This window comes from Geotrypetes seraphini, chromosome 9 (genome assembly GCF_902459505.1).
Source record: "Geotrypetes seraphini chromosome 9, aGeoSer1.1, whole genome shotgun sequence".
Classification (NCBI taxonomy): domain Eukaryota; kingdom Metazoa; phylum Chordata; class Amphibia; order Gymnophiona; family Dermophiidae; genus Geotrypetes; species Geotrypetes seraphini.
This window is the reverse complement of record NC_047092.1, coordinates 158,815,093-158,837,509: the sequence shown is the minus strand read 5'-3', so window position 1 is coordinate 158,837,509 and position 22,417 is coordinate 158,815,093. Positions and strand designations below refer to the sequence as shown.

At 41.0% G+C, this 22,417-nt stretch overlaps 1 protein-coding gene across 13 annotated transcripts in view; it reads right to left on the bottom strand.

Annotated features, from left to right (window-relative positions):
• The window catches only part of MBNL1 (muscleblind like splicing regulator 1), a 284,040-nt gene that overhangs the window by 42,612 nt on the left and 219,011 nt on the right, over positions 1 to 22,417 (bottom strand). For 10 of the 13 annotated variants that reach the window (XR_004540587.1, XR_004540586.1, XM_033957829.1 and 7 more), the window contains 3 exons: positions 13,364 to 13,621; positions 6,469 to 6,522; positions 3,935 to 4,088 (listed from right to left, as the gene is read on the bottom strand). Coding sequence is in view for 11 of the 13 variants with exons in the window: in XM_033957829.1 (XP_033813720.1) it covers positions 3,935 to 4,088; positions 6,469 to 6,522; positions 13,364 to 13,621 (466 nt within the window). In the remaining 2 variants the exon portion in view is untranslated. The remainder of the gene's footprint in view (positions 1 to 3,934; positions 4,089 to 6,468; positions 6,523 to 13,363; positions 13,622 to 22,417) is intronic. The other 3 variants (XM_033957836.1, XM_033957828.1, XM_033957835.1) reach the window with 1 other exon arrangement.

The window sequence follows — 22,417 nt, the reverse complement described above, 5'->3', positions numbered from 1 at the left end:
CAAAACCTAAAATATGTGATTTCAAGCATCACCAATTGCACACAGTGTATAGATTTTTAGTCCTTTGTAAATTAGGTTGAAGTGTTGTCTCACATAATTCTCAGAATAAAATCGCTACCAGTAACATCTGATAATTTGCTGCTTTTTTGACTCAAGTACTTCGCATGTGAAGAATACTAAAGATTGTAGTGGACAAGTTAAACTAACCCCAAATCAATATTTCATTGATATCTGTTTCTATTTTTCTGGTAGACCACAGGTGTGGAACATAAAATCTAATCTCTTACCTACCAGTGCTATCATAGATATATGATAGACCTCACAATGTCCTATATTATTTTTCAAATGAAATAAAGACATTCCATAATATAATAATTACTTAGCTACCCTTCTGAAAAAAAACCTATTTGAATAGTCAACAGAGTACCCCTAAGCGGTTCCACTCTCAAATACATATTTCTGCTCTTTCCTCTCATTGTCTACATCAGTGGTTGCCAACCCTGTCCTGGAGGACCACCAGGCCAGTCGGGTTTTCAGGATAGCCCTAATAAATATGCATGAGAGAGATTTGCATATAATAGAGGTTTCAGGCATGCAAATCTTCTCCATGCATATTCATTAGGGCTATCCCGAAAACCCGAATGGCCTGGTGGTCCTCTAGAACAGGGTTGGGAACCACTGGTCTACATCAGTGTATCGCAAACTGTGTGCGTCACTGCACAATAGTGTGCTGACCAAGATTCCAGGTTTGCTGCGAAACGCGCTGGCACCAGCTGAATGCCTACAGGACATAACCTCACGCGGCGAGAGGCACATCCTGTAAGCAGTCAGCTGTCGCCAGCGCCTCTCCATGTCTCTTCCGTTCCAGCAGCCCCCCACTGGCGGCTCAGGGCCCCTTCTGGAGGGCCTTCACGCATGCGTGGATATCAAGATGATGATGTCATGTGCATATGTGACATCATCGCGTTGACATCTGTGCAGTTCCGGATGCCCACGAGCCGCGGCCACCAATTTAGTCATCTTTCAAAATCTGCATCTGTTAGCTGACTCTTAAAGATCATCATGTCATTTAATAAGTATATTTTCTGGCACTGATTATTCGGTAGTTCAAAACTGATATGGATACATTTACTGGCAAATTCTATATAATCTGCTTAGAGTTAGGCACCTACTTTGGCATGCCTCCTAACTTGGGTCCTCTTTCACTAAGTTTATTATGTCAATAAATTGAATGCGGTTAAAAACAACACCTTAAAAGCAAACAAACCAGGGGACCCGACACGGTTGGTGTTTCGGAAAACACACCTTCATCAGGGGTCCCAGGTTGAGAAAGGAATCACATGAAACTGCGAACAAGCTGTAGCCTGTGTAGAAACGAACTCCGGAGGTCTTCCAGTAGCCCATGGAGTTCGTTTCTACACAGGCTATAGCTTATTTATGGTTTCATTTGATTCCTTTCTCAACCTGGGACCCCTGAGGAAGGCGTGTTTTCCGAAACATGGACCGTGTCGGGTCCCCTGCTTTGTTTGCTTTTAAGGTGTTGTTTTTAACCGCATTCAATTTATTGACAAAATAAACTCTGGCCTGCGTCATTGTACGTCTGTCTGCAGATTTCTTTGTTTTGTCTTCGTACTCTTGACTGCAGACTTTGCTGCTTCTTCCTTCGTTGTTTCCTCTTTCACTAAGCCACGGTAAAGGTTTCTACCACGTTGGAACATTTAGCGCTCTGGGTTTCAGTAGAAACCTCTACCACAGCTTAGTAAAAGGGGTGGGGGGTTAATTGGTTAACAGGCTTCATCTGCACCGATAATTGACACTTAACACCTCATAATTATCGTTAATTGGATTTAACTGAAAGTCAGGTGCCTGACTCAAAACGCTATAAAAAGTAGGCACCTACTCCAAAGCACCTACCTAAAAGTGGGCATGATTAGAGATGGATCATGGATGTGCTTTCAAGTTAGGCACCTCTTTTGAATGAGGCGCCATTAGGGCCCAAATTCTGTAACCAGCGCCTGATGTTAGGCACCTATTTTGGAGGCGCCTAACTAAATAGGCGCCTGTCTAAATTGAATAACAATCCCAATTAAGCTTTTTAATCAGCACCAATTGAAACTTAGGCGCCTATCAAGAAAGAACGATTCTGTAACAAGGCGCCTCTAAAAATTTAGGCGGCCTTCAAAAAAATAGGCGCTATGCGTGTTAGGCGTGGGCGTGAGTTCGTGTTAGGCGCCTTGTTACAGAATCGCTGCTCTTAAGCGTGCTTAAGCGCTCGCATGGTCGCCTAACTTTTAGTTGTGCCTAGAGCTGGCCTATTTATTGGGCGCCTCCAAAATAGGTGCCACTCAGCGTGATTCACTAAAAAGCAGCCAATTTTACTTGAATCGCGCTGAATGGTGCCTATTTCGGTGCCTAACTTATAAAATTTGCCGCTAGGTGCCTAACTTAGATGCAGGTATTTAGACAAAGAAAACCCTGGCATAAATACGATGCACATAAAATTAGCAGGCCTAGCGATGCCTAACATTGCTTAGGTGGCACTAAGCACGATTCTGTACAGTGCACCTAACTTTCATAGAATCATGCTCAGTAATGCACTTGTTGGTGCTGATGTTTTAGGTAACCTATATAGAATCAGGCCCTTAACTTCCATTGGTACTCATACTTGAATAACATTTATTTGCTATGTACCAAAGAAGCAAAAGGTTTTATTTTCCTTATTTCCCACTCACTGGAAGACCACAGAATCAGGTCGTTTTTCTACCATGTTGCAGTCTTCGATGGCAAACAGTATTGGTCTCACAAAAGTCTATAAATTCTCTCTATACAGTCCTGTTTAGCATACTCTTTTAATTTGCATATTCAGTGTAAAATATTGGTTTTAGTTACAAACTATTTAAGAAGTTTGCTTTAAAGGCTCAGCATGTTCACTTCACTTTCTGGTCATCTTCGTTTTTTTTTAAAGTAAAATTCTCCAATGGGATTCTGATATACAAATTTATGCATATTATCTCAACTTTTAGGTTTGTGTTTCAGGCCCTAACCTATATAGAGAAAGAAATGAAATACAGAAATATAGGTTACTGCCCTTATAATGTATCTAAATTAAGGTAGCATTGAAGCCAGTTAATAATTCATGCAATACTTACAATAAACCACATAAAAAAAGAAAACCGGTAAACAAAACAGCTAAGTCTTCTTTGAAGAGATTGTAACTAGAATAGCTTAGCAAGCCTTACCATACTTGCTCAAGGATGGTGCTGTATCATTGTAAGATAATATAAGTACATTAAATGGGATCGTTTAAAGATCATATAAAGATATGAGAAAACTGGATAAGCAGCATTACTGAGGCTGTAGTGCTTTGCACTGTGGCACTTATTTTGACGTTTCCTGTTTGACAGGGTCAGCAGGGCTGCTAGCATGCCATGTTGATGACACATATAGCCCTGGTGGCCCCTGTCAGCTGGAGCGCAGTACTGAGGGATCATTTCAGATAAAATCTCCTCTCCAGCCTAAGGGTCAGTGAGAGTAGAACACAATTGTTAGTCATGCCATTTGGGGTGAGGTAGTGATAAGCAGAGGAGAAACAGGGGATTAAAACAAAAGAATACTGTGAAAATCAACAAAAGACAAGTCAGAACCAAACGGAATAGATTAACCTATGCAGTTCTAAAATCTGTTACATCCTCATGCCAAAACTTACTGATATTCTAAAAAAGCATAAAAACTTATTAAAAAAAAAAAGCTCCTAAAAATGTTTTTAAACCCCCCCCCCGCCCACACACACACACACATAATTCTGTCTGCTTGATTTCTCTCTCTTCAAAGGCAAGAAATCTGTTTCACTATATAAAAAGTGTTTGACTTTTCCCAAAGGACTGAAATGATAAGCGTGCGTTTTTTGTCCTATGGCAAAGAAAAGGAATTTTACCTGGCGGAAGGAAGGCTGCCTGCTGCTGTAACTGCATGTTTGCGAGCGCCTGTTGGTACTGGAAAACGCCAGCATTAAAAACTGCGGTGGCACCATTGGTTTTTTCAAGTGCAGGCCTCTTTGGTAAAGGGGGTAGTACCGCCTGGGGGATCCCCTGATATGCAGGTGAATTTGAACAGAAATAAAAGAGAGAGGACAATTGTTAGCGTACAAAAACAGGTCACCATTTTTTTTTTTTTTTAAATCGCGCAATAGACTGAACTAGAAAATAAGAAAAAGTTAAGGTAAAAGCTTTGATACAGACTGTAATCTAGGGTCTTATGGAAAATAAGAGTGTTGGAGCTGTAGTGTAAGCTGCAATGTGCATAAGAGCTTAAGTAACATTCAGCTTTGGGTTTACAGTAAGAAGCAATAATGTAAGGGGGGAAAAAGCTGCACTGCTAGCTCCATGAGGTTCAACAATTAAAGCAATAACCTTACAGTAACTGGAATAGATTAGAATATATTAATTTACACCCACAGTTCCCAAAGGCTAACTACACATGCAAAAAGTACCATAGCATGCACTGACTTACAAATGTTAAAACTTTATAAACCTATCACTAAAGCCATGCCAATCACAAAGAGAGATACAAGATAATAAATACAATATTTAAAGTCCCCAGAGAATTTCAGTAGAGCATTTTCACGTGGTAAAACTGAATGTGGGATACTATAAATCTAAGCAAAAATTATTTCATATCTATTTCTATCTATACGTATAGAGAAGTAGATATGGACAAAGATATAGGAGTCTTTTCTCTAAAGTGCATTAGAAAATGGACTTAGCGCATTTCTCCTCCCCTTTTTTTTATTTTTTACAAAACTGCGATAGCGCAGAACATTCAGCGCGCCAGCCTGTGCTAAAAACCGCTATCGCAGTTTTGTAAAAAAAAAAAAAAAAAGGGGGAGGAGGGTTATCATCAAACTTTCCCACATGCTAAGTACATTTCTAACCTGGGAGTACATCGGGCATTTTTCAATGTTTTTGTTCAGATCGTGCGCTAATGTTCACATTAGCACATGCTAGCTGGAAAAGGTTAATGCGTGAACACTTACTACCTCCTGAAGAAGCTAATGGCCTGATTCTATTTATAGTGCACAAGTTTATGTGCACAAAATTGCACGCTATTCTGAAATGACTGTGCAACTGAATTGGCTAATGAGCCACTTAGGCCCAAATTCAATAAATGGCGCCTGAAGTTAGGTGCTTAGATCGGCATGCTTAGCCAATCTAGGTGCCTAATTTAATTTTTTTAATTGGCTTAATCGGCGCCGTTAATTGAAAGTGCCATTAAAAAAAAAAACATTAAAAATAAATTTGTTGGTAAGCACCTACCCCCTTAAGGTAGGTGTCTACTCTGAGGCGCCTACCATCAAGTAGGTGTGGTTAGGGGTAGATTTAGGGTGGATTTTTGGTGTGGTTTGACTTAGGCGCCAGTAGGTGTCTGACTTAGGCACACTCATTTAGATCACGAAAATCCTGGCCTAAACGGAAGTGTGCTTAAGGCCGCTTAGGCACCACTAGGTATGATTCTATAAATGGCGCCTAGAAAATGATTGACAACTGCGCTCAACAGCATCTAGAAGTTAGGCACCGTTTATAGAATTATTGGCATTAATTGGCAACAACTTGGTCTTTCATGGGCATCTTCTTAAGCACTATTTTATAAAGATTCATGCCCAACTCATAAGGGGGCGTGGCCATGGGAGGGGCATGTGCAGGTCAGGGGTATTAAGGGTGCAGTATTATTGAATACTGGGAATTTGTACCTAACTTACGCACCGAGATTTACCCCAGGTTTCAGCTAGTGTAAATCCTCACACCCAAAGCTGGGCACCGATCAGGCACTACACACTATTCTGTAAAGGGCGCTGATCATGGAACGCTAGTTATAGAATATCATTCAGTGCTGATTTTTTTTTGGGGGGGGGGCACTAAATTTTGAGCGCCTTTTACTGAATCCAGCTCTAAGTGCTCCCACATTAACTTTGCGTTAACCAGTTAGCACGTACCAATTAAAACACGCTAGCTGGATAATGCTTCTATACCCTTTTAATACCCATGGCACATTCCCTCGCAAAAATATTTAGAAAAAATACCTAATTTGTAAGTTTGCACATGCTAACAGGCAAAATACTTTAATCCACTTTGTGATAGCCTGTTTTTAGCATGGTAACTGCACATTAATTCTTAACACCCTTTAATAAGTAGGCAGAGATATACAATTATAGGGCCCATTTACTAATAGCACATGCTAATGTCATTAATGTGTTTTACTTATTGTGTAATCTATGATAATTAATGCATGTTAACAGCATTAGTACATGCCATTAGTAAATGAATGCCCAAGTGTATCAAGACACCACATTCGATTTTCCACTTTATCTAAAAATATTTACAACAGAAAAGAACATATAAAATAAACCTTAAGCTAAAACTTGTTTCTATAATAAAGCTACATGCCAAGCTAAAAGGTGAAAGGTCATAGTACCAGGTCAAAGGTTGCCTCGAGGGGTCGCTTCAGTGATTTGACAGCCGACTGAGTCTTAATTAGCAGGCAGCGAGCACATGATGGCAATGGGCCAATGGGGTTCAAGCGCATTAACATAAACAGCAAGCAGAGGTGCATCATGGGGGCAGCAGTGCATTTTTGGGTAGGTGAGAAAAAAACAAATAAAAAACAAATCATCGGAATGCCATAAACAACGAATAACAAGACTAAGCATGCACAATAAAGGCGCTACTGAGTTGTTATTGTGAGGCTACAACCTGTGTAGTTAATAACAAACAAAATACTCTTAACAAGAGAGAAAAAAGAACGAGAAAGAAGAGAGAGACTGCCTTCTGTATTTTTGCTCAAGTATCCATAAACAAACACAGAAAAAGAGCTCTCTCATGCTTATTAGGCTGACTATGGATATCACAAAACAATGCGTTACATCATGTAGTATTTCAATGGCCAGGTCATGTAGTTATATGAAAAAAAGAGAGAACAACATCAAAAGCACCTAAGCAAAGAACAACACAGGAGCCCTATGAAAATCATATTTTGATTGTGTTTCAGTTGGGTTTTTTTTTATCAGTCAAGTGGGACGCTCTGTTTGAGTTGAAGCAATTTGAGTGGAACACAAAACACTGATTCCCTACATTGTAGGTTATTCTGACTTAACTCTGGAATATTGTATTCCTATCAATTCTTGGGGGGGGGAGGTATGCATTGTTTTCATTTTATTTTTGTAAAAAAGCCAAAATAAGCAAAAAAACTTCATAGAAAATTATAAAGGAAACAAATTTTAGGGGCCACAGCTATAATTGCATGGGCACTTTATGCTTAAGGTCCAGAAAGAAATGACCTGAATAATTTCTCTTTGGAAAGTTGTGGCCTAGATTCTCAAAATAGCACCGGCATCGACCGACGCCTGAAAAAAAAATGGCGCTGGCCGCACCTCACTCAAACTACGGCGCTGTTTTGAGATTTGCGGTCTGTGTCGAAGATAGGCGCTGGAAATGTAGGCCAGGGTTTCAAAGGCCTACATTTCCAGCGCCTATCTTCAATGCCGAATCAAGCTTAGCGGCGCCAAATGTCAACCCTGCCCATAACCACACCTCTTATGGCATTTGGTGACAGTAAGCGTCTACATAGACCAGATTCGGGCGTCTTTTTTTTTTTTGTACATGCCTTGTGGCGCCTACTTTTTTTTTTCTCATTTTTTTAATTGGTTTTTATCGGCACGGTCAATTACTGCACCATTAATAGCCAATTAAAACACTTAACTTAGGCACCGTTTGACAGTAAGGATGTGAATGTTTGTATCATTTTGTAGCAGTGTATGTTATTTCATTTAGTTCCCTATTTACTAGTACTTTGGGGCTGGTTTACTAAAGTGCAACAGATTTGGACATACCACAGGTTAATAGAGAAAATTGGTAAGTGTAAAGGCCTATCAAGGGCATTCCCAGCACACTGTCAAGCATATTAATGTAGACACCTACGGGCTCTCACGCTACTTACTGTACATATGATCTGATGAGTGAAAAGGTACCAAAAGTAGGATATGTGACTTATTTGTAACACAAGATATCAACTGCAGAAGCTTGCAAAATTTCAGCCTCAGATATGGACCAAATTACCTCTTTATAAAAATGAGAAACATTTATCAATAAAAAAAAATAATAATAATTAACCCCCAAATCCCATACCCTACCGATTTAGGCTGTAGAACATGAAAAACAGTAAAGTTGTGAAAAAAACTGCATAGCCCAATTTCTACTGACCTTATAGTAGAGAATGACACGGTGACAAAATTCATCACCGTTCCCGTCCCCGCGGATAACCACGGGAAACCATCTTCATGTCATTCTTTAAGGAGAGAGGGAAGAATCGGAGTATAATTGGGCACAACCACTGACCCGCAAGCTTTGCTTTGAACAATGCTGGTTTAGAAGGATTGAAGTTGAGATAGACACTACAGAATGATAGTCTCTGGTATCCAGAGCAGATACTGTGATGTCATAATGCCCCATTCCACCAGTGCCTATGAATCAATCACATCAGTGATGTCACAATGGCTTCATTATCCTTGGCTCACATAAGAATCAGAGTATGAATGGCCACAACCACTGACCCTCAAGCTTTGCTTTGAAGAATGCTGGTGTAGAAGGATTGAGATTGAAATAGACACTAGAAAATGACATGGGATTATTTCCCGCGGTTATCCGTGGGGACGGGAATGGTGATGAATTTTGTCACCGTGTCATTCTCTACCTTATAGTACACAAAACTTTTCAAAAACAAAAAGTTGCCCCTAACAACTTTTATAGCCGTTATCTCTTATTATTTGTAAGCCAACATTTGGTACCTCTTCGGTCAGTGGGTTCAGATGTACAGTTCAAGGCCAAGCCCAATTTTTACTCATACCCCCACTCCATCCTATGCTAAGCACCTAGGGCTCTTTTTACGAAGGCGCGGTAGCGGTATAGCGCGTGTAACAGCGCCTGCTAAACCGCCGGCCGCGCTAGCCGCTACCGCCTCCTCTTGAGCAGGCGGTAGTTTTCTGGCTAGCGCGGGGGGTAGCGCGTGATTAAAAGTTGCGCACATTAAAGCCGCTACCGCGGCTTCGTAAAAGGAGCCCCTAGTGCAGGATATTCACTACCATGGTTCTTTTAGAATTGACCTGTGTTTACAGTCGGTATGAGCAGAAGCCCACACAAACTGCTTAGTACAGTTTAATAAACATGCCCCTTAGTGTGCAATAATGATATTATTGCATGCTATGTCTTAGTAAATAGGGGCCTTTCGTGTGCACTAAATAGCGCGGACTATTAATAGAACGCACCATTAACAGATAGTGAATGCTGTTCAGTGCACGCTTCAGACAGAACAGCAAATAAAATAAAATGAAATGGAATAAACACAAGACAAAATGAAACAAACATTTTCTGCCTGCATGCTCCTACTTTGCACCTGCTGCTCTGCGCAAAGGGCCAAAGCAGATAAAAACATCCGGGCTAATATTAAAAGTGATTTGACCAGCCAGAGACGGCTCCTGGACGGTTAAATTACCTGTTTGGGGCTAACTGCTGATTTTTACTGACACTTGTCCCGTAAGTGCTGCTGAAAATAACCAGTTATTGCTGAGCTCAAAACTGGCTATTCGGAGGGGGGGGGGGCGGGGGGGGGTGCCTTCTAGGGTGGTGTTAGCACTTGGCCAGTTAAGTGCTGATATTCAGAACTTATCGTGCAAAGTTAACTGCATAAATAGGATTACATAAAAGTCATTCCTATCTTTATGTGATACTTTCCAGCCAGTTAAATGCTGAACATGCTTAACTGGCTATGCATTAGCCAACTCTGCAAACCCGAAAATTCAATGTCAAAGCATGGACACAACCTTGCATTGAATTTCCAAATTTAACACTGGAGGCAGTCAGCAAAACGCTGATTGCAGCTGGCTAAATACTAGGCCCATCGTACACACGCTGGTTTGCTTTTCTAAACTGGTCCCCCTCCCTTAGCTGGAAATATCGATGCTATGGAAGTCTGTGCCTGCTTTTAGCTGGAGTGAGGATGGATGTTTTCAAGTAAGAGCAATGTAGGAACCTTAATCCATTTTAAAATGATAGATTGCTCTGATGTTTGTGCCTCTTACGTAAAATAACCCTACTCATTGCTATTACCCTGCCTGTTAAACAGACTTACGGCCTCTTTTGCAAAGCCACGCTGCGCTAACGGCCCTGAAGTCCATAGAGATTTAAAGGGCTTTGGGGCTGTTGTTGCGCGATTTTGTAAAAGAGGCCCTTTTACTAACGCTTAACATATGAGAGAACGCTTACCATAAAATGCATTAAAGCGTGTTGGTGTAATTTCTGCATGCTAATTGTGCTTTTTTAAAAAATTATTTTGTGAGGGTGTCATGAGGTGGAAGCTTTGTTTCACCTAGTGCATTCACATTAGTAAGCACTAAGGTATAGGGCGACCAAAGATGTGCGTGCAAATCTGTGTGCACTGCCAATTTGCACAAGCAACTTAATTGTTTAACAAGCCAATCAGTGCAAACAATTGATAATTAACAAATAATAACTGTACGAAATTAGAGTTTATGTGCACAACTTTCTAAGTGTATTCTATAAAGTGGTGCACATAAATTCTAGTGTGTGGATCTCAAAAGGGGATGTGGCCAGGGGAGGAGAATGGGCAGATCAAGGGCATTCCTAAAAATTAGGTTCTCTGTGATAGAATCCGCCTGATCCACACACAACTTAGGCGCAGGTATTTCGGCCTGGTTTTCATTGGCCTAAATGAATGCGCCTATATGTTATTTGCAAGGATGGGCGATAAGCACGATTCTATAAACTGCGCCCTAACTTTGGAGGAATTTAAAGAATCACGCTAAGCGCCATCCTTTTTAGCGCTGATTTTTCAGGCATCATATACAGAATATGGCTCCAAATGAATAATGCGGACTTAACATGGGAGCACTTGGGACCTAGGCACCATTTATAAAATCAGAGCCTTAAGCATTCTTAGGCACAAGTAGGCGTTATAATCTTAGGCGCCATGCCATTTTGGCCAGGGTTTTCTTGGCCTAAATGACCCCCGACCCTTTCCAAAACTGCACAAGAGGTTTTTAGCTCCAGGCGGTGCACTGAATGCTCTGCGTTGCTCCAACGGTCATAGAGTTCTAATGAGCATGGGAGAAGCACAATACCGGCCGGCGCTAAAAATATCTTGCAAAGTTTTGTAAAAAGGGGGGGTGAGAGCGAGTGGGTCTAAGTGAAACCACGACCTAAATCTACCCCTAACCATACCTACTTGTAATAGGTGCATCGGTATAAGTGTCTACTGGCTAATTAATTAGTTATCAGCGCCAATTAAGAAAATTAAGTTAGGTGTCTAGATTGGCTAGGCGTGCCGATCTAGGCACCTAATTATAGACATCTGTTACTGAGGCATCTGTTATTGAGAAAGACATGGGGGAAAACACTGCTTGCCCTGGATCAGTAGCATGGAATGTTGCTACTATTTGGGGGTTCTGGAATCTTGCTTACTCTGAGATAATGGAATGTTGCTATTCTTTGGGTTTTGGCCAGGTACTAGTGACCTGGATTGGCCAATGTGAGAACGGGCTACTGGGCTTGATGGACCATTGGTCTGACCCAGTAAAGCTATTCTTATGTTCTTATTTTTTATAGATTCAGGGCCTTAATGCCTCTTAAATAGGAGGTGGAAAGTGCTCCTTTGTTAATTTTTTTTGCACGTGCCATGTGCTTATGGAAAAATTAGCAAGGGATTTAAAAAAATATTTTTTTATACCTAAATGTTGCTGCTTTGAATCTGGGAATCCCAGAATCTAGCGTGATTTATTAAAAGGGCCTCATAAGGTTTTGTTATAAACTTTTAACCTCTCCAGAGCTGTACAAACTTAAATAAATTACCTGTATGCAATAATTCCTGGAACCTTTCAAGGTTACAGCAGTCTTCTTTCTTTGTATAATTTTTCTCTCAGTCTTTCTTTAGCTAGTTAATACAGCAGAACACAGTAGAACAGAGGAAATAGTAATACCTTGCTAAAAATAGGACCAGAAGTGCAGATAATGCTCATTCCAATACTGGGGAGCAAATTAAGCTCACACTACTAAACATCTTAAAAGGAAAAATAAAGTTAAATGTAGAAAATATGGAACCTTGTTAATAATAGCCAGGGGCGATATTTTGTTAAAAGTGGGTCACTGCTGGCTAGCTTAGACCTGAGTTTTTAATGTTGGGCCAGCATTGACTATTAAGGCCAGCAGCGATACCTGAAAGTTATGCAGGTACGGCCGAAAGTCCAATGCAGTATCCCCATAGCTAAGCAGGCAAATTTTGGACTTCTATTTAGGTGTCCTACTTGCCTGGTAATCTACGAGGACATTGGCACAACATGTGCCTGAGTAACATTCAGGCCTCGACTCCACCCTGAGATCAACCTGGCTCTGTCTGGACAGTCCAAAAACAAAAGAGAACTGCAGACCAATGTACAAAGATGCAGGTTAAATTTATTTAAACCAAAATCATGAATGCGGTTAATGTTACCACCTTTTACCATACCAAGGGACCCGACACGGTCCGTGTTTCGGTAAACACACCTTCATCGTCATACTTTACTTTTATACACTTTATATATATTTTTTTATATATTTATTTTTAAGTTATGTTATTTTAATTTATTAGGACCCCTGATGAAGGCGTGTTTACCGAAACACGGACCGTGTCGGGTCCCTTGGTATGATACAAGATGGTAACATTAAAACCACATTCATGATCTTAGTTTAAATAAATTTAGCCTGCATCTTTGTACACTGGTCTGCAGTTCTCTTTTGTTTTTGGATTGCTCTCCCTTCACTGCAGATTTTGTTGGACTTCTTTCTTTTCTGTCTGGACAGTGCCACGGCAATCAGAGAGGATTTCCAGTGGCGTGTCACATTAAGGGATATCCCTTTCCTAAAATGCCCGGTAAGATTTAACCAGGAAGGAGCCTTTTCTGCCCACTTAAAACATTTGAATATCAGGTCAAATGTGGTTAATTGGTATATTTGAATTCATAAGCACCTCTCATTAGAAGTGATGAAATAATTTGATCCTCTTGAACTCTGTGAAGACTGCTTTTGCATCTTACTAAGGCACGCTAGCTGATTTAGCGGGCGCTAAACGCTAACACGTCCATAAACTATAACGGGTGCGTTAGCATTCAGCAAGCGCTAAATCGGCTAGCATGCCTTAGTAAAACGACCCCTGTGTTCAGAATGACTGGGATACCTGAACAAATATATTTGGCATGATTAGTTAATATAGTTAAGAGTTCGTTAGTGTCATCTGGGTCCCCTTTTGTAACGAATTTTCGACTCACCATGGCGGCTGCTGTAGCTGCTGCTTGGGCAGCCGCAGCTTGGTTGACCTGGTACTGGGCAGCCTTAATCTTGGCTTGCAGGTGCGCGGGAGGGTGGAAATATTTGCACTTTTCCCTGGAGCATCTGCCTTTGATGTAGTCCATGCACACTGTAACGGTGTTGTCATTGGTGTCAATCATGGCGCTGTCGGCGGGATGAGCAAACCGGCAGTCGCTTTCTCCTCGGTTACAATTACCTCGCTGATACTCTCGACATACCTGAAGTTGGAGGAAAGAGTTGGAAATTAGGAACCAGCTCAAGTCAGAAAGCACAGAACATCTTATTTTGAAAGATGTCCACAGGTGTGAAAGAAACTTCAGATTAGATCAGGAAGTAAAACTCTTGTCCATGAGAACGTTGATCTAATGCTCTAAATTCAACCCCTTTACTATGTAATAACTTCCTATATAATATAATACATATTTCACTAGCTTTTGACAATTATTTTGAAAGAAGATGTACACAGGTGTGAAAGAAACTTCAGATTAGATCAAGAAGTAAAACTCTTGTCCATGAGAACGTTGATCTAATGCTCTAAATTCAACCCCTTTACTATGTAATAACTTCCTATATAATATAATACATATTTCACAAGCTTTTGACAATTATTTTGAAAGAAGATGTACACAGGTGTGAAAGAAACTTCAGATTAGATCAGGAAGTAAAACTCTTGTCCATGAGAACGTTGATCTAATGCTCTAAATTCAACCCCTTTACTATGTAATAACTTCCTATATAATATAATACATATTTCACTAGCTTTTGACAATTATTTTGAAAGAAGATGTACACAGGTGTGAAAGAAACTTCAGATTAGATCAGGAAGTAAAACTCTTCTCCATGAGAACATTGATCTAATGCTCTAAATTCAACCCCTTTACTATATAATAACTTCCTATATAATATAATACATATTTCACTAGCTTTTGACAATTATACCTTTTTCATTGACATGATTAAGAATTTCCCGCAACAGTTTCAGAAAGGGACCTTGGGGCTCGGGATTCTACCTCTGAAGATCAGGGAGTGGATATATGTGAGCTGCTTTTCTTTCCTGGGTCTTTCCCCCTCCACCACCCTTTCCTCCAACATACACTATAAACACTGTTTGGGTGAAATGCACGCAGTTACTGTTTTCATTATATTCCTGCAGGATCTAATCAGATGAAGGAAGGGTAATTCTCAAAAGCTAATGAAAAATAGATTGCTGGCTGGCTTTAAAGCACAAACTACCTCAAACATGGCCTATTTTGTGAGTTCTAAAGTGCACTTTTGTACAGTCACTTCATAAAGCCCTATATGTAAGAAGTTTACGGGTACGTAAACAGAAAACAGAGAAAATTGAAGGCAGATAAGGACCATATGGCCTTTACAATCTGCCTATCCATGCTATCTACTATTCCTTCCTCTCCTTTAAGAGATCCAATGTAATTATCCTATACATAAAAGTCAGTTTGTGACATACAAGTATTTTTAATATACTGCATTATGCAAAGAGAAAAAAATCTTAAATGTGACTTAAAGATTATTTTAATGATGTATACACACCTCAAGAAATAAAAGAATTAAGATCAAACCGCAGTAACAAAGAAGCATAAAATCAAAATCAAACAACCGCAAATAGCTGTAAGTAAGATTGCCTGTAGTTTGAAAATAGGACATTTTTGACCCAGAGACTGATTTCATCGCATTTTCTGGACAGGAAATAATTCTATGGAAAGTAGTATATGATCAAAGGTTTGCCAAAATCACTGCGGAAGTTTTATGCACTTTTCTACTTTGCACTTTTGTGTAAAGTCATTTCCCCTTCCCTCCCAGACACATCCCACCCCTTACCACTACTTTTTGCAAATGTGTTTGCTTGCATATTTTGGGCATTGACATTATAATCACTGGATAAAGGGTAAACCAATTCCAAACTGTATCATTGTAAAATAATGGGAAAACTATAGAGTTCATTCAGTGTTATTCCATGGGCAAGAAAGAGACAGAAAAGCACGTTTAGTTACATGTATAGAAGACAAAAACTATTTTCTTATTCTACAATCGTTATTCAAAACAAAGCATCATGTTCCTTTATATCAATGATGGATGGGTTTCATTTCAATTAGAACCAGGCCTACAGTCTTACATATCCCCCCTCAGCACCCTGAGGTTGTGGGTTCTAACCCTGCACTATTCCTTGTGACCGTGGGCAAGTCACTTAATCCTCCACTGCTCCGGGTACATTAGATAGACTGTGAGCCCACCGGGATAGGGAAAATGCTTGAGTACCTGATTGTAAACTGCTTAATACACCTTGTCCAAGCAGTATATCACTCCCTTTTCCCCATCAGTCTAATCATTACAGCAACAGCCTGCAGACAGGGGTCATACACCAGGGCTTCATCCAGATCATTGCAATACTGGGTTCTAAGTCAGTCCTCTAAGAATGATGTTGCAGTTCTATGACTGGGATTCCCTTCTTCCAAGGGGAGGAGAGTGTGTGTGTGCATCCCCAGCCCCAGATGGAATGAAGAACAGAGTCCTCCACACTACATTGCTACCGAGTCACAAGGCTAGCCCTCCTAAAGCGAAGTTATTTACCTGTAGCAGGTGTTATCTGAGGATAGCAGGCAGATATTCTCACATGTGGGTGGCGTCATCCACAGAGCCTGATACGGAGAGTAAAAAAGTGTACTGTCGCTTTAAAGCGAAAAAATCTCGAGTGCCCATACTGCGCATACGCGAGAGCCTTCACACCCGCTGCCGGCTCAAGGGACCATCAATTCAATTACAAAGTTATGAAGCCAAACAGAGGAGGTGGGCAGTTGTGAGAATATCTGCCAGGATCATGTTTCCTAGAAGAGGGTTATTGACAACTACCATGAACCTGGTGAAACCAACAGGGTTGGAGGGAAGTTGGCTTCTAGGTGGAAAATAAATTTTCCTGCAAAGTGCACTTTTGACCAGTCACTTCACACTTTAATGCATGAAGCCCTATATGTAATAGGGTTTATGGGTATGTAAACAGAAAACAGAGAAAACTGTAGGCAGATAAGGACCATATGGTCTATCCAAACCGCCTATCCATGCACTACATGGTTGAGGACACAATCCTGGAATGTGCACAGAGCACTGCGTATTGCTCAAAGCTTGAGGAGATTGATATGGAGAGCTCTTTCTGAAGGAGTCCAGGAGCCTTGGGTATGGAGACCATAGATATGGGCTCCCCATCTGAGCATGGAAACATCAGTTGTCAATACCTATTGATGCAAAGATGGTTGGATTAGAAGGCCCCAGATAGATTGGTCAGAATTAGAAGGCCCCTGAATAGAATGGTCAGAAGAGACTTGTCACAGTTGAAAGGTTACTTTGATCCACTGGAATAGTAGACCGATGGTTTGAGATCACCAAGTCAAAAACTCTCATTGAGGTTACCCGAGATATAAACGGGCAAACAGAATTACATGTATTGTAGAGGCCGTGTGACCTAGCATTTGTTGGTTTTGTCAAACGTGGCTGAAAATAGACTGGAAATTCAATGCTAGTCGCCAGGTACGGCCCCAACACTGAATTTCTGGGTTCGCCACTGACACTGGGAGGTAGCTAAGTCTAGGGTAGCACAGTCTGAAAATTGGCCCAATAATATTCAGATTATACTGCATTTTCCCACAAGAGGGCAGTCTATATTATACAATATCTTGCAGTTTATTTTCTTAAAACTCATGATGACGTTTTACCCTATGCTGTAGCCCTCAGCTTCTCTAGTTTCAAGGCTGAAGACTTTTGTATTCACCCTGTTTTAAGCCCTTGTCCACATGCATTCTGATATTTGCAGTGTTCCTTTTCTCATTAAAACACTTCTAAAAGAATGCATATTGTTTCCTATATCAACCAGACTTTTTTTCAGCTTTACCAAGCCTATAAACCTTGTCTGAACATTAGGATACTCATAAAGCGCTTCCTTACTTAGTGTTGCTCAGATCAGGTCCCTCCATAATGCTCTCAGAGCTCAATGTGCTAAGGCTACATCCTAATTCTGAGTATGCCTTTTTAATAGTCCTGAGAAAAGCTGTGCAAAGGGACGTAATCTGGTCCCCATCCCCATCCTATCCCTAGTCAATTTTTCATACAGAATGGTGAGCTCCATAAGGCACCTGGATGAAAAATAGTAAAGGAAGTCTAATGTACCTATACTCATTAAAAAGTGAAGGGCTTTTCTTTAATATAACATATTTGAATAACTATTGTCAACAGTGTAAAACTGTACAGTATCAACTGTCTTTGAGAATCAAATCTAAAGTGTAACACTGAAATGACTACAATCATGTAAACACTAACAGCCCCATTTTAGAAAGGATGTAGACGTGGGAAACAAGATGCAGGTCAGGATGTTTCAAGACTGGAGAAACTGGGGCTCTTTTCCCTGGAAAAGAGGAGGATTAGAGGGGACATGATAGAGACTTACAAGATCATGAAGGGCATAGAGAAAGTGGAGAGGGACATAAGGGACATAAGGGACATATTCTTCAAACTTTCAAAAACTACAAGAACGAGAGGGCATTTGGAAAAATTAAGAGGGGACAGATCCAGAACCAGTGCTAGGAAGTTTTTCTTCACCCAGCAGGTGGTGGACACCTGGAATGAGCTTCCAGAGGACGTGGTAGGACAGAGTACGGTAATAGGGTTCAAGAAGGGATTGGGCAATTTCCTGAAGGAAAAGGGGATAGAGGGGTATAGATAGAGGACTACTACACAGGTCCTGGACCTGTTGGGCCGCCGCTCGAGCGAACTGCTGGGCACGATGGACCTCTGGTCTGACCCAGCAGAGGCACTTCTTATGTTCTTAAGTTTCACAAGTATTTTAGAACAGAATCTGCTGACATAGAGGCTATTCTAAAATGCAGGAGAAATGGAATAAACATACAGACCCTGCTTCTATAAAGGACACCTAAAGTTAGGCGCCCATATTGGGGTGCCTAGCCAATCTAGACATCTAACTTAATTGTTTAAAAGGCTGAATTGGTACCTATAATTGGCAATTAAGACTTAATTGACGTTAATTGCACTTAATTTGATGGTAGGCACCTAACTTGGTAGGAGCCTACCACTTTGAGGTAGGCACCCAGTCCAAGGTGCCTACCATAAAGTAGGCATGGTTAAGGGACAGATTGTAGGTATGTTTGTCATGTAGGCAACAGTTTTGGACATAGATATCAGTAGGCGCCTAACTTTGGCACACTCATTTAGGCCAAGAAAACCATAGAATAATTGGGTGTACCTAAGGTTAGGACACCTACCAATGCCTAAGCCCTCTTTAGGCACCACTAAGCGTGATTCTATAAAGTGCACCTAACTTTTAATGGAACTGTGCTTAATGCCATACTACTCGGTGCCTAACTTTTAATAATAATAATAATAACTTTATTTTTCTATACCGCCATAATCTTGCGACTTCTAGGCGGTTCACAAAGAAGAAGAGCTGTACAATCAGCGAATTACAGTAGATGAATGCAAGGTAGTTGAAAGGAAAATTATACATAGGTTTAGGTGCTATTTATAAAGTATCCCTAGAAAATTTCAATGGGTTGAAAATGAGTACATAAACATTTTTTGTGCTGGCTATTTAAATTGTAGATTAGCAATTTACATGTGTACATGCCAGCTCATACACATTCATCTTTGGCATTTTAGAAAAAATAAACAGGCACTTTCTTAACGCTGTCACAAAAATTGGTTCCCCTTTGCAGTTTGGCTTTTGCGGATAGGGGAGGGGACAAAAAAAGCACTGATTGATTTAAGGGGCAATCTCCCCTAATCCCTCCAGTCGGAATGTTGTTCAATCGCAGATTCTAAACGTGCTTGGTAGGACTAACTCCAATAGTCGATCTTTTAGGGAATAGTTGTTTAGTCCTCTTCTGAAATGGGGAATAAATGTCTATCAACTTGTCAAACCCTTGTCCACCCAAAAAATGCCCAGAGCATATCACCTTGCCATTTGTATGCACTTGGGTTTGCAATGTATACTGTATATCTCAGCTTTACTAAATGGAGACTAAGGGGGGGGGATTTATCAATGTGTGCTACTGTTAAGACAGGTCATTTTACCTCAAGTTCTATTATTTTAGCACAAGGTCTCATTGCATAAATTGGGCCCCTGTGCTAAAATAGCACGACTTGTGGTAAAATAATCCATCTTAACAGTAGCACACATTGATAAATTCCTCTCTTAGAGGCTTAGGCAAGATAAATGTTTTAAGTACCAGCATATGATTTGTTCAGTATGGTCACTTTAAGAACAATGATCCTTTCCATGGTTACTCGGACTGGAAGAGCGTCACCAGTGGGGTGCCGCAGGGCTCGGTGCTTGGACCCGTGCTCTTTAACATCTTTATAAATGATCTGGGCATAGGTACGACGAGCGAGGTGATTAAATTTGCGGGTGATACAAAGTTATTCAGAGTAGTAAAGACACAGGGGGATTGTGAAGATCTGCAATGTGACATAATCAGGCTCGAGGAATGGGCATCGACATGGCAGATGAGGTTCAAGGTGGATAAGTGTAAAGTGATGCATGTCGGTAACAAAAATCTCATGCACGAATACAGGATGTCCAGGGCGGTACTTGGAGAGACCTCCCAGGAAAGGGACTTGGGAGTTCTGATCGACAAGTTGATGAAGCCGTCCACACAATGTGCGGCGGCAGCAAAAAGGGCAAACAGAATGCTAGGAATGATAAAGAAGGGGATCACAAACAGATCAGAGAAGGTTATTATGCCGCTGTACCGGGCCATGGTACGCCCTCACCTGGAGTACTGCGTCAAGCACTGGTCTCCGTACATGAAGAAGGACACGGTACTACTCGAAAGGGTCCAGAGAAGAGCGACTAAGATGGTTAAGGGGCTGGAGGAGCTGCCGTACAGTGAAAGATTAGAGAAACTGGGCCTCTTCTCCCTCGAACAGAGGAGATTGAGAGGGGTTATGATCGAAACATTCAAGGTACTGAAGGGGATAGACTTAGTAGATAAGGACAGGTTGTTCACCCTCTCCAAGGTAGGGAGAACAAAGAGGGCACTCTCTAAAGTTGAAAGGGGATAGATTCTGTACAAATGTAAGGAAGTTCTTCTTCACCCAGAGAGTGGTAGAAAGCTAGAACGCTCTTCCAGAGGCTGTTATAGGGGAAAACACCCTCCAAGGATTCAAGACAAAGTTAGACAAGTTTCTGCTGAACAGGAACGTGCGCTGGTGGGGCTAGTCTCAGTTAGGGTGCTGGTCTTGGACCAGAGGGCCGCCGCGTGAGCGGACTGCTGGGCATGATGGATCACTGGTCTGACTCAGCAGTGGCAATTCTTATGTTCTTATTGCCAACACAGATTACTGTAATTTGTTTTGTTCAAGGATTCTCAACATGTTGAACTTCAATGTCTCACAATTATTACAAAATATTGCAATACAATGCATTAAAGGTAGAAGGAAGTGAGACTATGGAATCCCTTTATTCATAGAAGAACACTGGCTCCCTGTGCAATACAGAATTCAGTTTAAAATTCTAATCCTGGTACACCAAATTAACCAATGCAGAAGTCCTGATTCTATTTTTACATGTCTGAAACTTCTAGAAGTCTACATTTATCAAATCAGAATTTATTCATTATGGGCCTGTTTTACAAAGCCGCACTAGCAGCTGCTGCGCGGCTACAGCCCCGAAGCCCTTTAAATCTCTATGGGCTTCGGAGCCGTTACCGCCCTATATCTTCCTTCTGTCAAATCCACCTACAATCCATTTGCGACTCCATTTTGAGTCTCATTGGCCTTAAATTTTGGAAACATCTACCTCAATACTTACAAATGTAATCAATTTATTTGTTAAGTTGAAGACCTATTTATTTCAGTTGGCTTTCCACCTAGATCCCAAAGATAGTGTTCCATGAATAGAAAACAACATTAAGGGCTCCTTTTACTAAGCTGCGTTAGGGCTTTAATGCGCGCAATAGCGTGCGCGGTAGACCTTAACGTCAACAGTGAGCTGGTGTTAGTTCTAGAAGCGTAGCACGTGGTAATTTCCTGCGTGCGCTAAAAACGCCTGTGTACCTTAGCAAAAGGAGCCCTAAGCCTCATCCTGAATCAAACAATTAAGCTCTATTCCTTGTCTTTACCATAAATAAATTATAACCTTCTTATTTCTTCTCTAATATCTATCCTTTTTTATAGATTTATGATTTTTATACCGCTGATATACCTAATATTGGTAGATCAAGTTGGAAATAAACTATAAACTGAAAATATGAATAATACTTGCAAAATGGGGGCCTAAATCTACTAGGAGTGGGCAGCCAGAAAATTTTCATGTTGTGCCAATTCTGAGAATGTTTGGGTTTTTAATGGGTTTTCTTTCATTTTTGTTGCTATGGGAACAATGAACCCAGTCTTGCGAAAGAGTGTGCATATTCATTGGGGAAATCCTGAAAACCCGACTGGATTGCGGCCCTCGAGGAGGGACTTTGACACCCCTGCTCTATAACAGTGTGCATTGTTTCCCAAAGGTTGGCGTATATGTGCTCTATCAGGAAAGGCTCTTTCTGCTCGTTTTCATTTGCTAATGGCAAATAACATGGAAATGCTCATGACACTTCTAATGTCATTTCCATACGAATGACCATCTCTAAATTCTTTTTTTCTATTAGAAGTTGCAACCCCACTACCATCCTTAGATCTATCAATTTACAAGTGGTTTCACGTAGAAATAACAGTCTGCAGCAGCGGTCTCAAACACGCGGCCCACGGGCCGCATGTGGCTCTCCAGGTTTTATTTGCAGCCCGTGGTCTGGACTGGATCATTCTCTTCCTTTTGGAGCAGCAGCGTGTCTGGCCGGCTCGTTCCGTTCAAAGCTGCAGGTTGGCGGCTCCTTGAGTTATCCACTCCTGCATCGGAAGCCTCTCTGACATCACAACATCAGAGAGGCTTCAGACGCAGGCACGGATCTCGCAAGGAGCCGCCACCTGCGGCTTTGAACGGAACGAGCCGGCCAGAC